The following is a 19,602-nucleotide window of genomic DNA, read 5'->3' on the forward strand; positions in this document are numbered from 1 at the left end:
AGGATCTGCTCCATGATCTTGCCAGGCACAGAGGTGAGACTGACTAGCCTGTAGTTCCCCGAGTCTTCCTTGTTTCCCTTTTTAAAAATGAGGGTTATATTTCCCCTTTTCCAGTCAGTGTGAACCTCACCAGACTGCCACGACTTGTCAAATATAATGGATAGTGGCTTGGTAACTTCATCCACCAGTTCCCTCAGGACCTGTGGATGCATCTCATCAGGTTCTATGGACTTGTGCACCTTCAGGTTCCTTAGATGGTCTCAAACCTGACCCTCAGCTACAGTGTGCGGTTCTTCATTCTCCCAGGCCCTGCTTTTGCCTTCATTTCTCAGGTAACCAAGTCTCCCGTTTAGGCTGGAGAGGGCCCACACTCTCCCTTGTCTTCCTTTTGTCCCCAGAGTACCTAAATAAGCTTTTCTTGTTGCCCTTGACCTCCTAGGCCAGATTTAATTCTGTCAGGGCTTTAGCCTTCCTAACCTGACCCCTGGCTGCTCAGAGAATCTCTGTAATCTTCCCAGGCTATCTGTTGTTGCTTCCACCCTCTCTAGGCTTCCTTTTTGGTTTTTCAGTTGGTCCAGGAGCTCCGTGTTCATCTATGCAGGCCTCCTGGCGTTTTTGCCCAACTTCCTCTTTGTTGGGATGCATCGCTCCTGAGCTTGGAGGAGGCGATCCCTGAATATTAAGCAGTTTTATTGGGTCCCTCTTCCCGCCAGGGCTTTATCCCACAGGACTCTGCACAGTAGATCCCTAAAGAGGCCAAAGTCTGCTCTCCTGAAGCCTAGGGTAGAGAGGTTGCTGCACACCCTCCTCACTGCCCTAAGGATCTCAAACTGCATCATCTTGTGGTCGCTGCAGCCAACGCTGCCCTTGAGCTCCACATTCCCCATCAGCCACTCCTTATTGATGAGAACAAGGTCCAGCATAGCACCTCTCCTTATTTTTACTACCCTTCCCTCTGCTTCCCTTCCCTGTCATTCTGTTTTCCCCCTCTTCCCACTGCTGATGCTGTACATCCATTCTTCCTCATAACTGTGAAAAAAAAAATTCTACTCCTTGACTATTTAAGTACCCTCTTTCTTTTCCACATATCCTTAAAACTCATGCCTTCAAGGAGAAATGCACATTGTCTCTGTGTGTTCATATGTACTTTCACAGCAAACCCCTTACACTGTGCACTTAGGGCACCTCTGCAATATGGATTTTTTTCGTTCTGTAGACTTTTGTCACAAAGAATACGTGTTGTTCCCTTTGTAAAATGATTGCTGTTTCTACGGTCATGTACATGTTTATCAACAAATAAATACAGTTTTAACCTTCTTAAAGAACTGCTTTAGCAGGTGGAACCTAATTGGGAGAGTCCTTGGTAGAACAAACAAGTTATCTGGTAGTTTATAAGATAGACTGCACTGGTACTTACAGAAACAGGAATGGACAAGGGAACGCTGGCATTTACTGCCTGTTCTCCTCCAGCTCACTCTGTCTCTCTGTGCTTCTGTTTATTCAACCATAAAACAAGGAAAACAAATAATTAACCTTCTTACTGGACAGACGTGAAGCTGAATGATAATGCTTTGTACTCATGGTGCATTGTTTTCAGGACACTCTGTAAGTGTCAGTGCAGCAGCCTCCTTGTGCAGTGGTGAAGGGCTTTTGCCCCCACTCCACTGCAGCAGAGGCAAAAAAGGCTCCAACAATCCACAGGGAAAGCCAGCTGTGGAGCAGAGAACACACTTCTGAGGCCTCTCCATTAAGCACGGCGCTGTTTAGGAATGTACTCCGAGCACTTGTAAGACACTTATCAGGACAGGAGTTGGTGGGATGTCAGCACACGACATACGCACTGCTTATGACAAACAATCAGCACACACACAAAAAAAAAACGTATTTTCAGGAGAATCACAGACAGATAGGGCTGGAAACAGCACAGGGGAGAAAAGCAACCACTCATAAGAGCAGAGGTCAAAATTCAGCATCTCTTAAAACAAACTCCTGAGAAAGGGCCGACTGGAAATCCCAGCAAATAGAGCTGTAACAGGCTCCAGGCTGGAAAGAAGGGAATCAGTGTCTATCCACTGAGCACATCAAGAGGAAAACTTGTAAGAAGGTTTCAAGCTCCCAAATCAGTCAGATGGGAGAAAAGTCAGAGAGAAAGTGATTCCTGAAATAAATTTCTTTTCAGGTATTTTTGGAAAAGGAGACAAAAAGGAGGGAGGTTGGTACATTGGAAAGCCAACAAAAATCATTATTCTCTATAAATTGCTTTGACATTGTACAGGCAGTGACCTTCACAGCACTACCAGTTTAATGGCATTTACTTCAGCAGTAGCTGATTTCACTATTAAACAGGGATGCATAGCACAAGATTACACAACTAAATCACTCTTTAAATATTTAATATCATTGCCTTTCTTTTTTTCACTTTTAACAAATCACTATCAAAGGCTGAGCACACAGTAGAAAACACATTTATTTATTCTGTCCTGGAAAAAGCTTAGTGCTCATGCATTTTATCTATCTAGTTCTCCAAATGACTTTGACACTTGAAAGCCCTTGTGATCAAAACAGTCTGAAGGAAGGCAATTTTGCAACCATTTAAGAACTGATTTCATGCACTGATCAACATTTACCAAACTTGCCTGATGGAATAGCACAAAGTTTAACCCAGCAGAGTGATAGCAAACATCTGAAGGAGAAAATTAGTAAGAAAACTACAGTGGTTTAAATAGAAGTACCTTAGGAGACAAAAAGAAAATCAGATATTATCTCTCCACTCTTCTCTTCCCCTCCATCAAAGAAAAAGAAAAAGAAAAAAAAAAAAACAACAGTATTTGGGGAGTCAAAGGGAACTGGCACTAACAGAAAAAAAAAGTCATACTTCGGCTGGCAAAACAATAAGCGGATCCACCACATAATACATTCATCCCATTATGGACATATGGTGCAGCAAGGCAGGACATGAAGAGCCCACCAATTTCTCTTAAAATACATCTGTTTTAAAGACGGAGTCAACAGACAGAAAAAATAAACTACAAGAATGTAGCAAAGAAAAATTACTAATCATGTCTCCAGTATCAATCTAGTAATATAAAATTGACTGAGAAATTGAAATGCTAAGCCTGGAATTGAGTACCTTAAGTACAGCAAGTAATTTCTACAGAGAGCCTTACTGTCTGTACATTCTGAATTTTCCAACATCAGGAAAAGAAGTTTTCCACAGTCTGGCATAAATGGTCTGTCACATTGTGGCAAAAATTATATCCTGCTCAAACTGCAGATGATCAATGCCAGAAAATGTTCTTTATGACAGTATTCCAGGAGACAAATAACAAAAGTTACGTGTCTTTTCAGCAATTTAGTAACAGAGGAAAGATATATCAATGGATATTTAGGAACTGAACAAATTCTGGGGAAAAAATAATTTGGTAAATGGAGGGATGAAAACCAGATGTAGAGAGCAGCTTGCCCCACATGCCTACAGACTTCATTGAGACTGTCTGCGGAGCAAGACTATCCAAAATAAGTATACGTTGCTGAAAATGCTCAGTTAAATGTATTATTTGGATTACGGAGCTGGCCAGTCCTGCAAGGAACTGGTGCCTGAAACACGTGTGTCCTTCGTCACAGACGGGAAATGCAAATACACGGCGATGCTAGGTGCTGCCCTGATTTTCATAAAAGCTTGCAACATCTTTAATACAGAGCTAAGCAAGAGCCTGTAATCCCTGTGCTACGATGCAGCAATGTGCTCTCCCCTCGCAGGACAAGCCAGCAGCTATGCAAGATCCTTTTATCAACATTCACAGGGCTGGAAAATAACTGTTCACAGTTTGATTCCCAACATCACCAAGTGAACCAAGAATGGCTCAGAGAACTGGCAGCTGAATACACATGTAAAAGACAAAGGTTCTTCAGTGATATTTATTCTAGCCAAGTTTTAATATTTCAAGGCTTATAGCAACTAATTCTTTACATAATCAAATGTAATTGTCTGATCCCAGCTGGTGATCAGCACATTCATCATCAACCTGGTCATTATTAATATACCAGTAATTAGGGGGAATAAAGGTGTATGCTTTATAACACTGGCTTAATACAATTCCACCATACCTAATAAGACCACAGCTCCTTTTAAAATACAAATATTTTAACATTCAAATTACACATTTTTGTTACCACCACTAACAATTAACAATCACAGAGCCATGTGATTTTAAAATAAATACTGAAATGTTTTTTTAGAGTCTTCAGTAAAAAGAATTTCATCAATTAAAAAGAACCGTGTTTTGCTTTAGAAATAATTTGACTCATAAGCAGTTCCCCAATCAAACTGTGATTTGAGAGAAAAGCTCAATTAAAATGCATGCAATTGATAGAATCAAATCGTAAACACTTACCTACATACACTACATACATTCTTCTTGCTCTACTGTAGGAGGGAAAGCGATATCTCAGGCACCACAGTGTGGTACTGCTTGGCAAATGCTACTGACTTTTTTAATCGTGACAACTGTGTACACAAATTCTCAAAGTACCAGTTCTGTTTAAAGCCTTTCCCCACAAAGCAGTGCTGGTAAAGGACCGTTTCTATTAAATGCTTTGCAGTCTTTAGCAAGAGGAGAACTAAAGCCATCATTTAGTAAGAATGATCCAGAATCCCTCAGGTTAGTGTTGGAACAGTCTCAGAGCCAGATTCTTCCCTGCACTATTTTTTTTACATCAGTGCATTTCCTCTGCTTCAGTATCAGTTATACCGTAATAAAATCCTTGCAGCGCAGTGAAGATTATGGCTCTCAATATCATTCCATCAAACCTCTTGGTATATAAAGCACATCCAGTATTAGATCAACATCTCACAGAAAATTCCTGCTAAAACTGAATTTGGGGACTTTACCCTTGCAGGTACGCAACACATTCCCAGGTGCAAAACACCTTTAATGTAGGTGGGCTTCACCGGCTGTTTAGGGAACACAGCGCCTTAAGCACAGCAACTTGCAGGATAAGTCATCTGTAACACAAATTCCAAAACAAAAAGGCTTTGAAAACAAATGAATATGCTACAGCCTGTGCGTGCTGGATTCACACCTGATTCCTTGACTCTGTACTGGTATTTTCTATTATCTTATTTCACAGCCTATTAGTACTGATTTCTATTTGGATATGCGCACTCAGAACTATCAAGGCTCGTCAAACAAATGTGGAAATGAAAGCCAGCATGAGAAGGAGCTCTAGCTCCATGAAAGAGGTGAGTGTGGCCAAATAAATGAAAGGTGGCAAGCATCACAGGAAGATCAGCAACTGGCAATGGCTCCTTGCCAAAATCAGAACAAAAAAAAACCCAGAATACTGATGTGGGGGAAATCACACAGCATTAGACGTGACTTAATGACTGACAGACGATACTGGGTGAGTTATATCAGACGATTTGAGAAAGCATGACCTTCTTCACAGGAATAGCTTTGCAACCATTTGTATGACATGTTATCCACTAATCTCTAGTCAAAATATTTACTATCTGGTAAAGCACTGCAAATAAGGCTGCTGTTTCTAAGCGCTTGCTCTAATGCGTAAGATCCAGCTTAAACAGCACATATTTTCTGGACTGTTCAATACCATAACGTTATCACTCCAGTCCACAAAAGGCCACAATGAGCTTTAAAACAGGAAACTCCCCTCTTTCACCGAGTTTAATATTTTTGCAGGATTGTCTGATGTGTGTGACAGGGGTCTATTTCAGTTCCTGATGGCATTATCGCCACTTTGCTGCATTACCATAAAGCCCAGGAAATAAGCTATTACCCACCATCACTCCTCCCAAATGTTATCACAGAAAATCATGCATTCACAAAACACCATTAACTGTGAGAATTAGAGTCCATTTAAACTGCAGCTGTTCCTTCATTCCTAAATAGGTTCTTAGATCAAAACTTCTCCCTGACTGGTCTCATTACCAAATATTGCTTTCAACTGGAAGAAGAAAAAGATCACTTCAAAAAATTGTATGTTTTACAGATAACGCTCCTTCCCTGTATTATGACAGCCAGGTAAGTAACATTAAAATTAAGAATTTTTCCAAATATACAGTGGATTTTTTAGCTTTCAGAATAGTGAGTTGAAATTTTGCCTTCAAATCTTCTCTGGCAACAGAAATGAACCTGTAATTTTGATTTTATATTTCTAGTTGATCTTATTTTCAGAATCTCAAGCTTGGGTTATTTAAGGGAAAGACATTCTGTTTATTTTTAACGATAACACTAACTCTGCAGTAAGGGCTTTCTTTTAAATACAAAACCTAAATCCTGGATCTAATGTACATGCTGGTGTTCCTTTCAGCTCTAAACCCATGCCCTAGAAAAACCCACAACCCTATATTCTGCTATTATTAAAAAACCCCATTACTTATTATGTTCCTTTCCCTCTCTGCTTCTTTGCCTCTTTGTTACTGTCCGTTGGAAGGACTCCAATCTGCAGGGAAAAAACACTCTCAAATCTAAATTGAAAAACCTAAATGCCAGGAAAAGGCACAATGTCTCTTTAAGAGTCAACAGTAAATTAACTTGCCCATAAGAGTGCAATAATTAGCAGTTAGTAGCTTATTAAAAGGATGGCAAAGGCCAAGCTGCCATCTGGGATCTCCAGTTTCTTGTGATTGTTATTATGTCAGATGCGCAACTTGCATTAGCTTTCATGTCATCGTGCTTGCCCTTACTTTACATGTAAATTTTAATGAAAGATACAGCATTTTAAAAATCAGACGTCCATCAGAACTGCTATTAGTCTGCCTTTTACAAAGCATATGGCCTGTTTTGCTACCTCTGCATCTCTACACATCACTGAATGCCTCACATGAAAAAAACAGAAGGAGGAAAAAAAGCCTTTCAATGATATCAATTAAATATTCTCTTTGGGCAGAGTGAAACCTGAGCCCCATTGAAAACAGAAGATGACAATATGGTCTAAGAGGACAATATTTTAGCTCCTGTTTACATACAAAATGACCACAATGCCCTTAACTCTCACAGGAATCATTCTTCTTAATAAAAACGAATGCCAATGAAGAATTAGTCAATGAAAAATATTCACGTTAGAAAGACATAGTTTTAAAATAAGGCAGAAAGAAAGGATTTAAGAAAAAACAAATTACTTAGAAACTACAAAATAATTAACACATTATTAAATATTTTATGCATACATATTTGTAAACACACATGCTCATACGCACAAACAAAAAATAATTTACCAGAAACATCCTATTTAATGTCTTATTTGTGTGCCTTCATAAATATATTATTAAAAGTAATATGTTTATGAATATTCAACATTTAAGTCACTTCATTCACCAAAGTTCTGAAAATGTCACCACCTCTGGAATACAAAGAAACAGGATGAATGCCTTGCAGAAACAGCCCCCAATACCTTGTATTTGAAAACCATCAATTTTCAGTCATCTCTAATTAGACGTAGAAGAATTACATTCAAATATTTGTTTCCTCCCTAAATAAAATATGAAAGCAGCAGCAAAGATTGTCTTACAAAAAATAATTCCACAAGAATGACATCTACATTCAAGGGGCCTTGATTTGATCAAAGAGGTTTTACAGACTGGGTATTTGCTAACCAGAAAATAAAACACTTAATTTTTTAAATAGTCATTAGGAGGAAAGTTAAAACTAAAAGTCACCATCCTTAAAATAATGCAGTACTTTTTCCCCCTAAAAGGAAAACAAATTCAATAGCCCACAAATTTTTAAAGTATTAAGGGAAGGACCATAAGTATAGAAGCCAAAACACACAACATTCATATTTAAACCCAAATATTAAGATATTTTACAGTGCAAAGCAGAGCTTGAAAACCACTGCCAAGGCTGGCAAGATGAATGTAGTGTTGTTTTTCCCCTTGTATAATTAGATATTTATAGAGCACAAATGATTTAATTTGTTACTGATGTTTCACTTCAATATTTGCATAAACTCTTGGCCACTCAAATGAACTGAAATTCTAATGGTATTACTGGTGAAGAAGAACTCAAAATTATTTTCCAGATCAGTAAGGTCCAGTCATTTCCTTCTATCCGAGTCCACAAACGCTATTTCATTTCTTCTGTTCCATATCCTCCTGGTCAATATTATTGAACAATGCAAAGAAATAACAACCTCACACTGCTCACTGAGGGCAATACTGAACATTACAAGACTTAAAAGACCTACTTGGGTTAAGAGCAGTTAGGACCAAGGGATATAGTCTGATCTTGCAATGCTACATGGGGAAGTTGCCAGTAGCCCTTGGTCTACACAACATGGATTTAGAAAAGTCCCACCCATTAAATATGAGAAAAGTACTTCATTTCTCTCTGAGAATGGAGAAAAAAAAATCTGCTTAATGTTAAAAACAAATGAGTGTGCAGGTGTGCAGTTTTTCATCCCAAGCACAGATACTGTTGGAGGGAAGAAGCCCAGTGCCTTAGAGGAGAAGCAGCAGTCTGCAGACTGCACAAGCACTATGGAGGTGTCCTGTGCACACCCACAAACCAGCCACACCTCACTGTCATTCCTTGTGTCAGAGGGGACGTTTGGGACTTTTTAGTTCTTTGGGTGAATCTTAGCCCAGTATATTCAATGTTACTTCTGCCATTGCCTTCAAGAAGAGGCAAAACTTCATTCACCAAAAATAGCAGTGCCCTACCAGGAATACAGCCTATTTCCTCTGGAGGCACAAACCTCAACAGAAGCCAGATCCAAACCAAGAGTGATGATAAAACAAAACCCACTGCATATATAAGAGAATGGTGAAAGGTAGCAAAAAGGCAAATTATCATTTCCTTAACAAAGGCTGTCAGGAGAACAAATGATATGAAAGAACGTTACTGCAAGAGCAAGTTAGAGTTGGATATTTATGATCTCCTTTGGTATCATTTACTTGTGGGGGAACGTTAGGGAAATAAACTCAATATAATTGTTCCTTAATTGTCAATTCCTCTCCAGAAGAGAAGTTGTATTCAGTAATTCAGGCCAAACTAAATAAAAGTCCTCTCTGCTCATCATGTACCTCATCTCCGCAACCGGTTCCATATGCCTAATAAAAACACAAACAATGCATATATGCTCAGTTCAGGTTAAAATGCAACACAGGTCCTTTTTTTTGTATCTCATCTACTCTAGCCATTATCCCAGAACACCTACACTTCATCTTCTTCAGCTTTCCAGGAACTTATAAAAAAAAAAAAAAATCTCCTGAACTTTTTAAAAAGGACAGATGCAGAAGCAGCTTATTTACCAGAGTGGAAGCAAATAATGGAAAACTTGTTTCAAATTATGCAAGCAAGGCCACAGACTACTATACATTGTGAAGAGGTTTTACAAAACTAAATACATCACATCCTTTGGCCACATACCTGGCATGAGACAGAGTGGCTGCCAGTTTTTACTAAAAAGTACAAGAATGCCAAAAAAATATGAACCTTCCAGGTACAATCACTAAGGGATCTGGTACCACCTTCTTTGTGAGCTGAAGGCCATGTGTGAGTTCAAAATTACACCACTTGAGCCCTCTGAAGGTAACACCATTTTTCATACAGAGTGATGGCTCTCTGACGAAGTCACTTGCTGTAACTAGAGCTAAAAACTACACATAGCTGGGAAGTGAAACAATGTTTTCACTCAACGACAAAATAAATTGTCAGTGCATATCAATTAATTGTGGACTATATTTTATAACCCGCTTTCCTACAGGCTCAATGGGTAGTTTTGCTTTAGAAAATACTTTCGGTTTAGTCCTGCACGGACTGGTGCGCAGCACAAATGCCACCCAAGAAAAGAAGGGAGCAACACGAACTAACAACACGCCGTACAAGGCTCACCCAGATCTACACTGACCCTGAACCACACTAAGCTATACATCAGCTAACTCAAACATTGGCAGCTGTGTGGAGTCACAGTAATGTTTTGTGTGGTGTGCTTAGAGCATTAGGTACTCATATTCTTTTACAGTGTATATATGTGATTATTATGTTCTGATGCTCACCTCTTCCTGAGAAGATAGCTCTGGGTACAGCTCATGTATCACCCTCCACTGCCCAACTTTGGATACAATAGAAAAGCTGTGAAATTAACTAGTGGAATACTTTTTCAATCTCAAAATGGAAGAAATAATATTATGTGATGCATCCCATCACAGAGAATCCAACAATACAAACTTGTTAGAAGGCAGGGCATCAGAAAGATGTATCATATGAAGCGTTTAATATGTCATTGTGCTCCCCAGAATTCAGATATTACAGGAGCAGTGATCACTGGACAGAGACTGCTTTGCCCCTCAAAGGAAAGTTATTATGAACAAATCTTTTGACTCTCATATCCTCCCAAATTCATAATAGTACAATTAGTCATTTCATCCTCTGAAGGCTTATTGGCAAGGACACACCCAACATCCTCCAACGTGTTCAAACCATGTTGATCAATAGATCAGATTATTCAGCAGTGTATTTGTTGAAAAGGAGTAAGCTTCAGCATAATAAAACCTTTTAATCTCTTCATCTCATTGGAAAACAGGACAAAGAAACGGATTTTCCTTGAGCAGTGCTTATAATTTATCAATTAATCTTTCCCCTTCCCTCCAGTCAAACTGGAGACCCAGAGCAGGTTTGCAGCATTTTGCCTTTTTGACAGTTTTGATTAGGGATGCATGACTGCCTTCTGCATGCTAACGATAGGTGTGACCTGCTGAAGCCTGGCTCCTGGCTGGAGCCCCAGAGCAGCCAGTCACAGAGCAGCCCCAGAGCCCCACAGCAGCCCCAGTCCTGTGCAGTACTGAGCCGCAAAGGAAAGGACCTCTGCTTAGCAGCGCCGATCACTTCTGTTTCCTCTGCAGCATTTTACAACTCTGAAAAACATCTTTTCACTAACAGAGGGATGAGAAGTAGAGCTGAGAAATGATAGCTCAAAAGACCTCCATTGTTGAAGGGTACTGGACAAGCCCAGGTCCTGCTTCCACCAACACCAGCGCCACAATTGCCAGCAGTGGCACCACTCCAGTGCAAGGGAGTCGCCATCAGCAGCTCACTGGCCTCTGGCTCTGCCTTTGACTGAACTGACGGTCCCTTTGCACCCCAGCGGCACCAGCTACAGAGAGCCTGATGCTGCACAGCCCGTACTTGGTGTGAACAGGGAGAAAACATCATCTGTTAAGAAGGCCTCAGAGCATTCATCTTAACAAGTATTTCTTCCATAATTCAATACAAAATGAAAGACTGTTAAGAGACTTTTAAAACTAAAGGCATTAAGTTCCAATATGAACCACATTCATAAAAACACAATTTGTCCACTGACAAACATTTTAAAAGCAATGAAGTCTTAGAAAGAATGCAATCTCTACCTTTACTTCTACCTACAGACAGGAAGGTGTGCATCCAGTTAAGAGGAGGAAGAAGATGGGTGTCCATCATGGAGAAGGCAGAAGAGAAGAGAAGGAGGAAGTATAAAAAACAGAAAATTATGTCACTGGCCAAACTTACAAAAACAAGAAAATGAGCATATTTATGTAGCAGCCAAACCCAACATAACACAATGTCAAGGGGAAAATGAGAGACATGCCACAACTACAGCAACAAAGCAAGGCTTAAACAACTGACAGTACAACCAGCAATTGCCTGGGTAAGCCATTTGGCTTTAATTTGATTTTCTACTGAGAAATGCAAACCTCTCATGCAATAGCACACCAGTGATACGCCTCATTCCACATCAAATTCAAAATATCAAGGGAAAAAACAGAGTAGGACAGGAAAAAAAAAATCTCATGGTAATATATTTGCTAAACACATTTCACCTACCAAAGCTAATGTATTTGTATATAACGTTGACATTGCATATTTACTCACATATATACATTTACATATTTTATATTCATCATTTTTATAGAGAGTAAATATTTATCAAAAGGGAATATATTTGAGTTGGTTGGCAAGAAAAGAGAAGCCACTGTTCCCTAATGCATCATGGATAAATAAGGGTGGCTAAAGTTGCCAGAAGCCAGTAGTTTTCACATTTTTTTGCCAAGCAAGGGAGTATAGAAAGGGCTGATGACAATCACACAGGCTTGAATAGGTCATGCAACTCTTCATGAGCCAGCTGGGTTGCAACTTGTAAATTAAATGGCCAAGTGCATCTGTTTATATAATCCAGTGCTAAATCGCAGACTGCTAGAAAGATATATTCAGTGTTATTGAGACTGAAAGTCGCCATAAAAGTTCACTGTCCTGATCACTCCCAACATGCCATGACCCTTCCTCTGCCAATGGCTTGCCATATACAGCTGCATCCTGAGCAACTAGGACATGCTGAAGGGGCTCGTCTGCTGGATGCTCCTTCACCAAGCACAACCTCCGAGCCACAAGCCTACCTGAACATTAAGTGGGGAGAGAGAAGGAGCTCAATGCATCTCAGAGCTTACCTAGATGTTCCACATGCCAAATACCACAGTCTTGACATGCACTCATAAAGAACCCTGTTTTCCTGCCTTTGCCACCACACAGAGATGCTAAGCAGGACAGAAACTGGCCCAACTTCACTTCTGATTGTTTCCTAAGCTTTCAAGACCTCAGAGCAGACACCTGTCTTGAACTACAGAATAAAAACTGATTATGCTGCTCTACATTTCATGGAGATCCACAGAAACTGTCTCTCTCTTATTCAAGTACCTAATTACTCTTGAGTCTTCACAGGCACTACATTCTATCTTACTAACTCTTTGGACTGTCTAACCTCAGATACAAGTTCACTTAATGGCAAAAAAAAAAAAAAAAACTATTATGTACAGCTAGTCTAGGAGAGCCCCATCAGGCTTTAGAGTCAAAACTCATATCTTCTCCTCAAAGACAAACAGCTGGTCTGGTCTTCCTAGTGCACCATGTGCACACATTTTGCATTAAATCTTCAACCATTTCATTCCTACATTTGCAAGACCAGAATGCCTCACCAGCACTAACTCCTTCCTGTGTACCCATGCCAGCAAGATACTGACACTGTCAGAGGAAAAGAACTGCCCTTCTCCTAACCTCACCTCCCCTCGCTAGCTTCTTGCTCCACACCCCCACAGTGCAAAATGCGACTAACGATCCCATCATGTTACAGCCAACAGATCTGTAACACAACCCAGGCTGAGATATTAAAATGTGAACTCTGATATAGGCCTAGATCTCATTTGTAGCCCAATCTGGGGTTAGCCCTGTTCTTTTTCTAAACCATTTTGCTCTCTGCATATTTAAAAATTTTAAATTACAGACATGGGACTTACAGGCCATTATACACAATTTTCCTGAGGATTCATAATGAGTTAGGATCATGCCATGAGGGCTATTAACATTTTTTTTTTAAATAATTGCACTCTTAAAAATAAAGACCAACATAGAGGTCTACATTTACCAAGCAAGTGGGAGTCATTACAGCTGGCACAACAAGAAAGAAATGGCAAGATAAAATAGCTGGTGGGCTAAATGGCAGGGAGAAGCATACCTCTTGACTGTCCATGGAGTCATTTCATGCTCCCTCCTGGGCACCTGGGTCCCAGGCTCATGCGACACAGAAGCAAAGATGCAAATGACTCGACTGGCACCCAGTAGGCTTATTTGCTTTTGTCATGCAAAGCCCAGCTCACCATGAAGCAGGGACAAAGCTCTTTCATGATCAGTGACTGAAACAAAGAGAAAGTAGAAGGACTTACCTTGTTCACCCATCATCAGGTGTGAGAAGCCTTTGAAAGAGACAGAGAGGGGGAAAGTAAGAAAAAAGAACAAAACAGAAAAAGAGGCAGCAATATCCATGCACACCCGTCACAGTCCAGTACATCTCAGGATTGGAGCTCACATACTTGAGCTAGGCCAAGTATGGCTGTAGCACACAGGGCACACACATATGCAGGTGCTGCTTTCCACATTGAGCAGGAAAGCATCTGTCACAGGTAGAAAAAACCTGCTGGTGGTTGCAGAACTGCGTTTGAGGAGCATTTTGTCCTGTGGGGAGTGACTCTGGAGGCACTGCACACCAGGATGGCTAAATGGGCTAGGAAAGACAAGGTCTGCAAGGGGGCTCTGCAGGGAGTGTTCACTCCTCGGGAGAGCTATAGAAATAACTTCTCCTCAGCTAGAGATTTAAAAATCAAGGCTGCAGTGGTCAGTGAAAGGGAGGCCGTGATCCTACTACTTTTGCTTCAAATGAAATGTCTGGGCTAAATGCATACACACACAAAGCTATCCTCATTCTTGAGTGGAGGTTTCAGCATGTATTTTTAGGAGTCAAACAACACTGCTCACATGTACTAATTAGGGAGGCACCAGTACATCAGACCTGGCAAGAACTAAAAAATTTACCTAAAACCTATTAATACTTTTCCATTTCTTTTCTGGGAAGAACTGGAGATTCAACTTCCAAGGGCAGTGTGTTACTTTATGGTGCTATAGCTAAAGCTACTCTTTCATTTCATAATTCAAGGTAAAGCCAGAAAGCAGCACAGCTCCCCTCAGCAGTGACAGTCACTGCCAGCTCTGTGGATGGGGCTGTGGTGGTCACTTGGGCTGCTCCAGTCTCTTTCTGATAACTTTTTCTGGCATAAACCTTGTTTGTTTCAATTAAATGAACTGACACTGTGTCCCATAGCATTCTCCTAGAAAAGCTGGCAGCTCATGGCTTAGATGTGCGTACTCTTCGCTGCGTAAAAAACTGGCTGGATGGCTGATCCCAGAAAGTTGTGGTGAATGGAGTTAAACCCACTTGACAGCTGGTCACAAGCGATGTTCCCCAGGGCTCAGTTTTGGGGCCAATCTTGTTTAATATCTTTATCGGCATGGTGGTGTCGGGTTGACAGTTGAACTTGATGATCTTAGAGGTCTTTTCCAGCCTTGATGATTCTATGATAATCCATTTCTAGCACCAATTTTCAAATAAGTTTACTGTTCAACTATTTTCATACAAATCTATTTTAGATACTATTATATATACAGTCATGCCCAATCCATTAAGCATCAACTGACCCATTAGTTAATTTTGTGACACATGATATCACAGAACTAACACATACAAAAATCAAGTCCTACCCACTCAAGCCATGAGTGACTCCTTTTGTACTTGCTTCCCTGACCTTCTTCCCTCAGCTTGATTCCTTCTCCACATCTTCTGCCTCTCACAGCACTTAATATAGCAGGGATTTTGATACACGCATACACACAGACACACACACACATCCTCTGTCTTAAGTCAGTATATTAATCAAACATGACTGTAAGTTTTTTAATTTCACGGAGACTGAGAGGTCAAATGAATTTATTAGAATGAAAATTTTCAACAAGCAGCATGCTGAGTTTGAATTTGTTTATTTCTCTCTCTTTTATATTTTTCCTTCGCATCTGCTGGAGAAATCTAAAATCCAGATAATCCCAAGAATATGTTCACCCACAGAGAACTCCAAGCCAGATAAGGGGATTAATAATTTTACAGTCTAAGGAATGCAAATATCTTAATGTTCTTGAAGATTATTGTGGATTTAGAAAAATAATCAGAAACACTACATAGGTTTAGATTTTTTTTAGGTTTTTTAGCTATAAATAAACATAGCAGATTTGATGCTGTAGGACATAATTCTTGTCTAAATTACAAGATATAATTTCTCTGAATCATTTTGCTCTGCTAGTAGAGTGGGTTGAATTTGTGTCTCTATTTATGGTCACTGACCCCATCATTCTTGACAGGCAAATCTTAGGTCTGTCCAAATGGGCACTTGAAAGTCACTGTAAAAGTCACTGTAAAAGACAAGAAGACAAAAATGTAACTTTTAGGACCTACAAAGCACAGAGACTGTTGTCCACTTGGGGAGATGAGACACTGACAAAGAGAAACCTCCAGAAGGTTCAAAGCAAAAGCCTACATGAAACACCCTGAATCACACTGTAAGAAGACATCCCTGCTCTGTCCACCAGCCACAGATGAGCTATAAAAATTCCAAAATGTCAGGAATGTCAACATCCCTTTTGTCCTTATCTCTGGAAGCCCAATGCTGTGTGCCCTATCTATCAGGGTATCAGCCAGCCCAGAGCCTGTCGCCTGTAAGTGCATCCCAAATGCACCCACCATTCTGGCCCTTGGTTTGGCCTTGGTTCCAAGGCCTGTGAAAGAAAGTATCCCTAAGAAATGTTCTAACTCTGTCTGCTTCTTGACAAATTTGAAATACAACAGCAGCTGAGGTATTGTATTTACCTCTTGATCTTCTAGTCTCAACTGGACAATGGAAGTAGGGAGATTAATGAAAAATAATGCCCCCCATCAACATTACTTTTTCCTTTTTAAAATAGGAAGACAAAAGAGAGTGGACTTGAAGATACAGCAAAAACCCAATATTATCTCTTAAATTGTTCCTCAACACAGATCCTTATTTTAACAAAGAGAACACCAACAGAATTCCAGATTCATTATTAGATAGAATAATAATATAGATAATGAAATAACATATCCGCTTTTCTCATCTGAAAATTTTCCTCCCTTGCAGTTTAAAGTAGGAGTGAAAATGAGTGTATTTCTCTCCAACAAAATGTCATTAACAACCAAAACCTTCAACCATTGAGATCTAAAATCTGTGACATTTGCAGGATGTGTAACAAAGGCCCCAAATTAGTCACAGTAAAATCAACACGGAAAACGTGAACTGCCATCGTTGTCTCACCTTTATATCAGTTTCAAGCTGACAAGACACTAAAACAATTTTCAAATCATAAAAGTCAAAGTCATCTCAAGGTGGCATGGGGTAGCATTTGCTATTGGACTACAATAAACTAATAGAACGTCCAAGAAACTGATGCAAGAGATGTCAGAATTGTTTAGACCTGCAAACTAGACTATATTTAGCTAGAAAAGGGTGGACATCTATCACCATGCTATTTGGGCATCAACCATTTATGGCCAGCAAAGCTTTCAGTAGGCTCAGGCTGCTAAATGAACTCATTAGGCCCCAAAGCACGTTATTCATATATACAACCATTGTTTAAGCCAACAGCCATCCCATTCCAGGGGACTCCTGTCAGAAAATCTGTTCCACCTAAATCCAGGTGAAATATGCTTTCCTTTTCATCTTAGATTTGTTCAACAAGAAACCCTGATTAAAACCTCAGGGCTGCAAACCCAGCCAGTGTAGAACTGGGAAAACGTTTACACAAACCTGCATGAGCCACAATGGTGAAGGGATTGCATGCTTTTTCTAAAGCAATCTAGTCATTCTTCTAATAATCTGGTGGCTGGGCACAACTGCTGCCCAACAAAAATGGTGCGTAGCAAGTGCTTTGAAAAAGGTTTAGGAAAACTTCAGAATAAATATCTTATCTGCCTGCAAAGAAATTTTATGTCCAAGTCAGGAATGTGGTACCTTGCTATTCCTGGGCGTCACATATGAGTGACAGTAAGGACAAATGCATGGCTTCGGAAGAAGGCTCTCAACAGGTTTCTTAGATCATGACAAGCATCTGCTTGTGCTCAGCCTCTGCAGCTCCAGCTTCTTCAGATTTTCAGCAGCATTGTGAAGAGAAAGTGGCCTGCTTCTTCAGAACATCGGTTTGTTATTAAAATAATAAGTCCATTGCTGAGGGCAGACAGACATAAACTCTGCTCTCTGGACATGATTTATGGGTGCCACAACTAACTCTTCCTATTCATTCCTGACTCTTCCAAAAATTCAAGGCCAGGTTGGATGGGGCTCTGAGGTACCTGATCTAGTTGGAGATGTCCCTGCTCCTTGCAGGGGAGTTGGACTAGATGACCTTTAAGTGTCCCTTCCAATCCAAACTATTCTGTGATTCTATGATTCTATTTAGGTCTGGGAGGTTTTTTGATATTTCTTTAACCTACTACCAAATCAGTATTCTTTCCTTAAAGGTTAATATTAATCTCCCTTGATCTCAAAGTAACATTTCAAAGAACTACACTTTTTTTTTTAAATTGTGAACCATCTGCTTTCTATATCAAAATAGTAAAACTGAGTGGCTCTAATTGTACAAAGTATCAAGGGCCAACACTGGATTCTTTTGAAGCCAGAAGGACACTTTTAAAAGTAGCTTCGGGGTACAATGATATGAAAGAGCAATGTAGTTAAACAGCAGTCCTCATCTGTAAGGATTTACTAGGGGCAACCTTCAGGGTGGAGGAGAAAATGAAGGAAACTTGGAGGCAGTTTGAACTTCGCCCCCACTGCCCCCTCCCTCCTTGCACCACATTTGGGTACTTAGCACTTAAAATGGAAAAATAAAGCCACAAAACCTAAGAAGGCGGGGAGAATATAAACCACAGCTGAGAGTGACAACTGAATGCAGCAACAAAGGAAGATGGACTCCTTCATCTAGTTAATTACAGCTTGTTCCGTGTTGCTGGGCCCATGCTCTGGGGGCGTGCACCTACTGTGCGTGGGGGTGTGTGTGCACTGCTGAACTGCTCTGTTAAGGCCAGCAGCCTCAGTATTTCCCTTTTAATGATGCTGCCAGATGATTAGCCCAAAAGCTCTTAATGAACGGGAAGAGAGATTGGCAAGGAGCAGCAGTAGCCCAGCTCTCCCCAGTGGCAGGTGTGCCCACAGAGGATCCTTTCCTGTGTATCAGGGTCCACAACCCATTCAAACAATAACAGGGCCAGCTGCAGCGTGTGTCTGAGGCAGGGCACCGTGCCTTCTGGTCCAGGATACACAGGCAAATCCTTTAGGGCAGAGCTGAAGAAAGAAATCATGCAAACCAGGGACTCCTCCAAAAATAAAATTGCATCTACTATAGAGAAGAGGACTCTGATGAGTGACAGAGTCTCCTCCTTTTCTAATTTCCTAAAACTAGTACTTCCTTAAAAAATAGGCTTTTTTTTCTCCTCTGAGCCTCCAACCCCAGCTCTATCACCAGTTCTCTTTTCTAGTTAGGGAGGGCTGACGAGGCCCTCATCTCCCACATGGTCCTTCTTAAAATAGGCAACTTGAGGTGTTCTAAAACGTAAAGACCATGGAAGACTCTCTAAGAGTCCCCATGTACCAAAAAGAGGGCATTCCAGCAGGGCCAAAGGATGGCACTCAGATAAAGAAGTAAAACCCTTGTCTTGAAGGATTTGAAGAATGGATGAAGAGCAAAATTCATTCTGAGACCTAGTTCAGACCTTTTACCTGCTACACAGGTCAGCTTTGCCAAGAGGATGACCTGATTTCTTGGCTGCTGGCATACATGGTGCTAATTTTTTATAACGGAGCAAAGCAGTAACACAGGCTGGGGAGCAGTCATTTTTGTTTGATTCAACTGTGATACGCGCAACAGCCAAGGGGCTCCTCACAGGCCCCAGCAGTGAGGCCAGCCGGGAGTGTAGTTTTGTTATTGTAGCCGGAGGCCCACTTCCAATCCAATTACACACAACAGCTGTGCTAGCTCCTCTTTTCCACCCCCTTTGCTTCCTCTGCCATGTAATTCCAGGATAGGTTTTGTCATTATCGGGGGCAGTGAGTCAGGGTGAGTGGCACCTCCTCTGAGTGATCAAAGGAATAAGAGCACAAGGTAGAAGCCAAAGAGGAAGTCATTTATCCCAACATCTGTGGGCAGAAATAGTGATCAAACC

At 40.6% G+C, this 19,602-nt stretch overlaps 1 protein-coding gene across 1 annotated transcript in view; it reads right to left on the bottom strand.

Moving 5' to 3' along the window:
- NRXN3 (neurexin 3) overlaps nt 1–19,602 on the bottom strand; it is a 1,051,320-nt gene that overhangs the window by 936,811 nt on the left and 94,907 nt on the right. The window contains exons 4-5 of the mRNA XM_086748180.1: nt 13,712–13,741; nt 11,369–11,380 (exon numbers count right to left, since the gene is read on the bottom strand). Coding sequence (XP_086604306.1) covers nt 11,369–11,380; nt 13,712–13,741 — 42 coding nt within the window. The remainder of the gene's footprint in view (nt 1–11,368; nt 11,381–13,711; nt 13,742–19,602) is intronic.

The sequence above is a fragment of the Chlamydotis macqueenii genome, chromosome 5 (genome assembly GCF_036417535.1).
Source record: "Chlamydotis macqueenii isolate bChlMac1 chromosome 5, bChlMac1.mat, whole genome shotgun sequence".
NCBI classification, from domain to species: Eukaryota; Metazoa; Chordata; class Aves; order Otidiformes; family Otididae; genus Chlamydotis; species Chlamydotis macqueenii.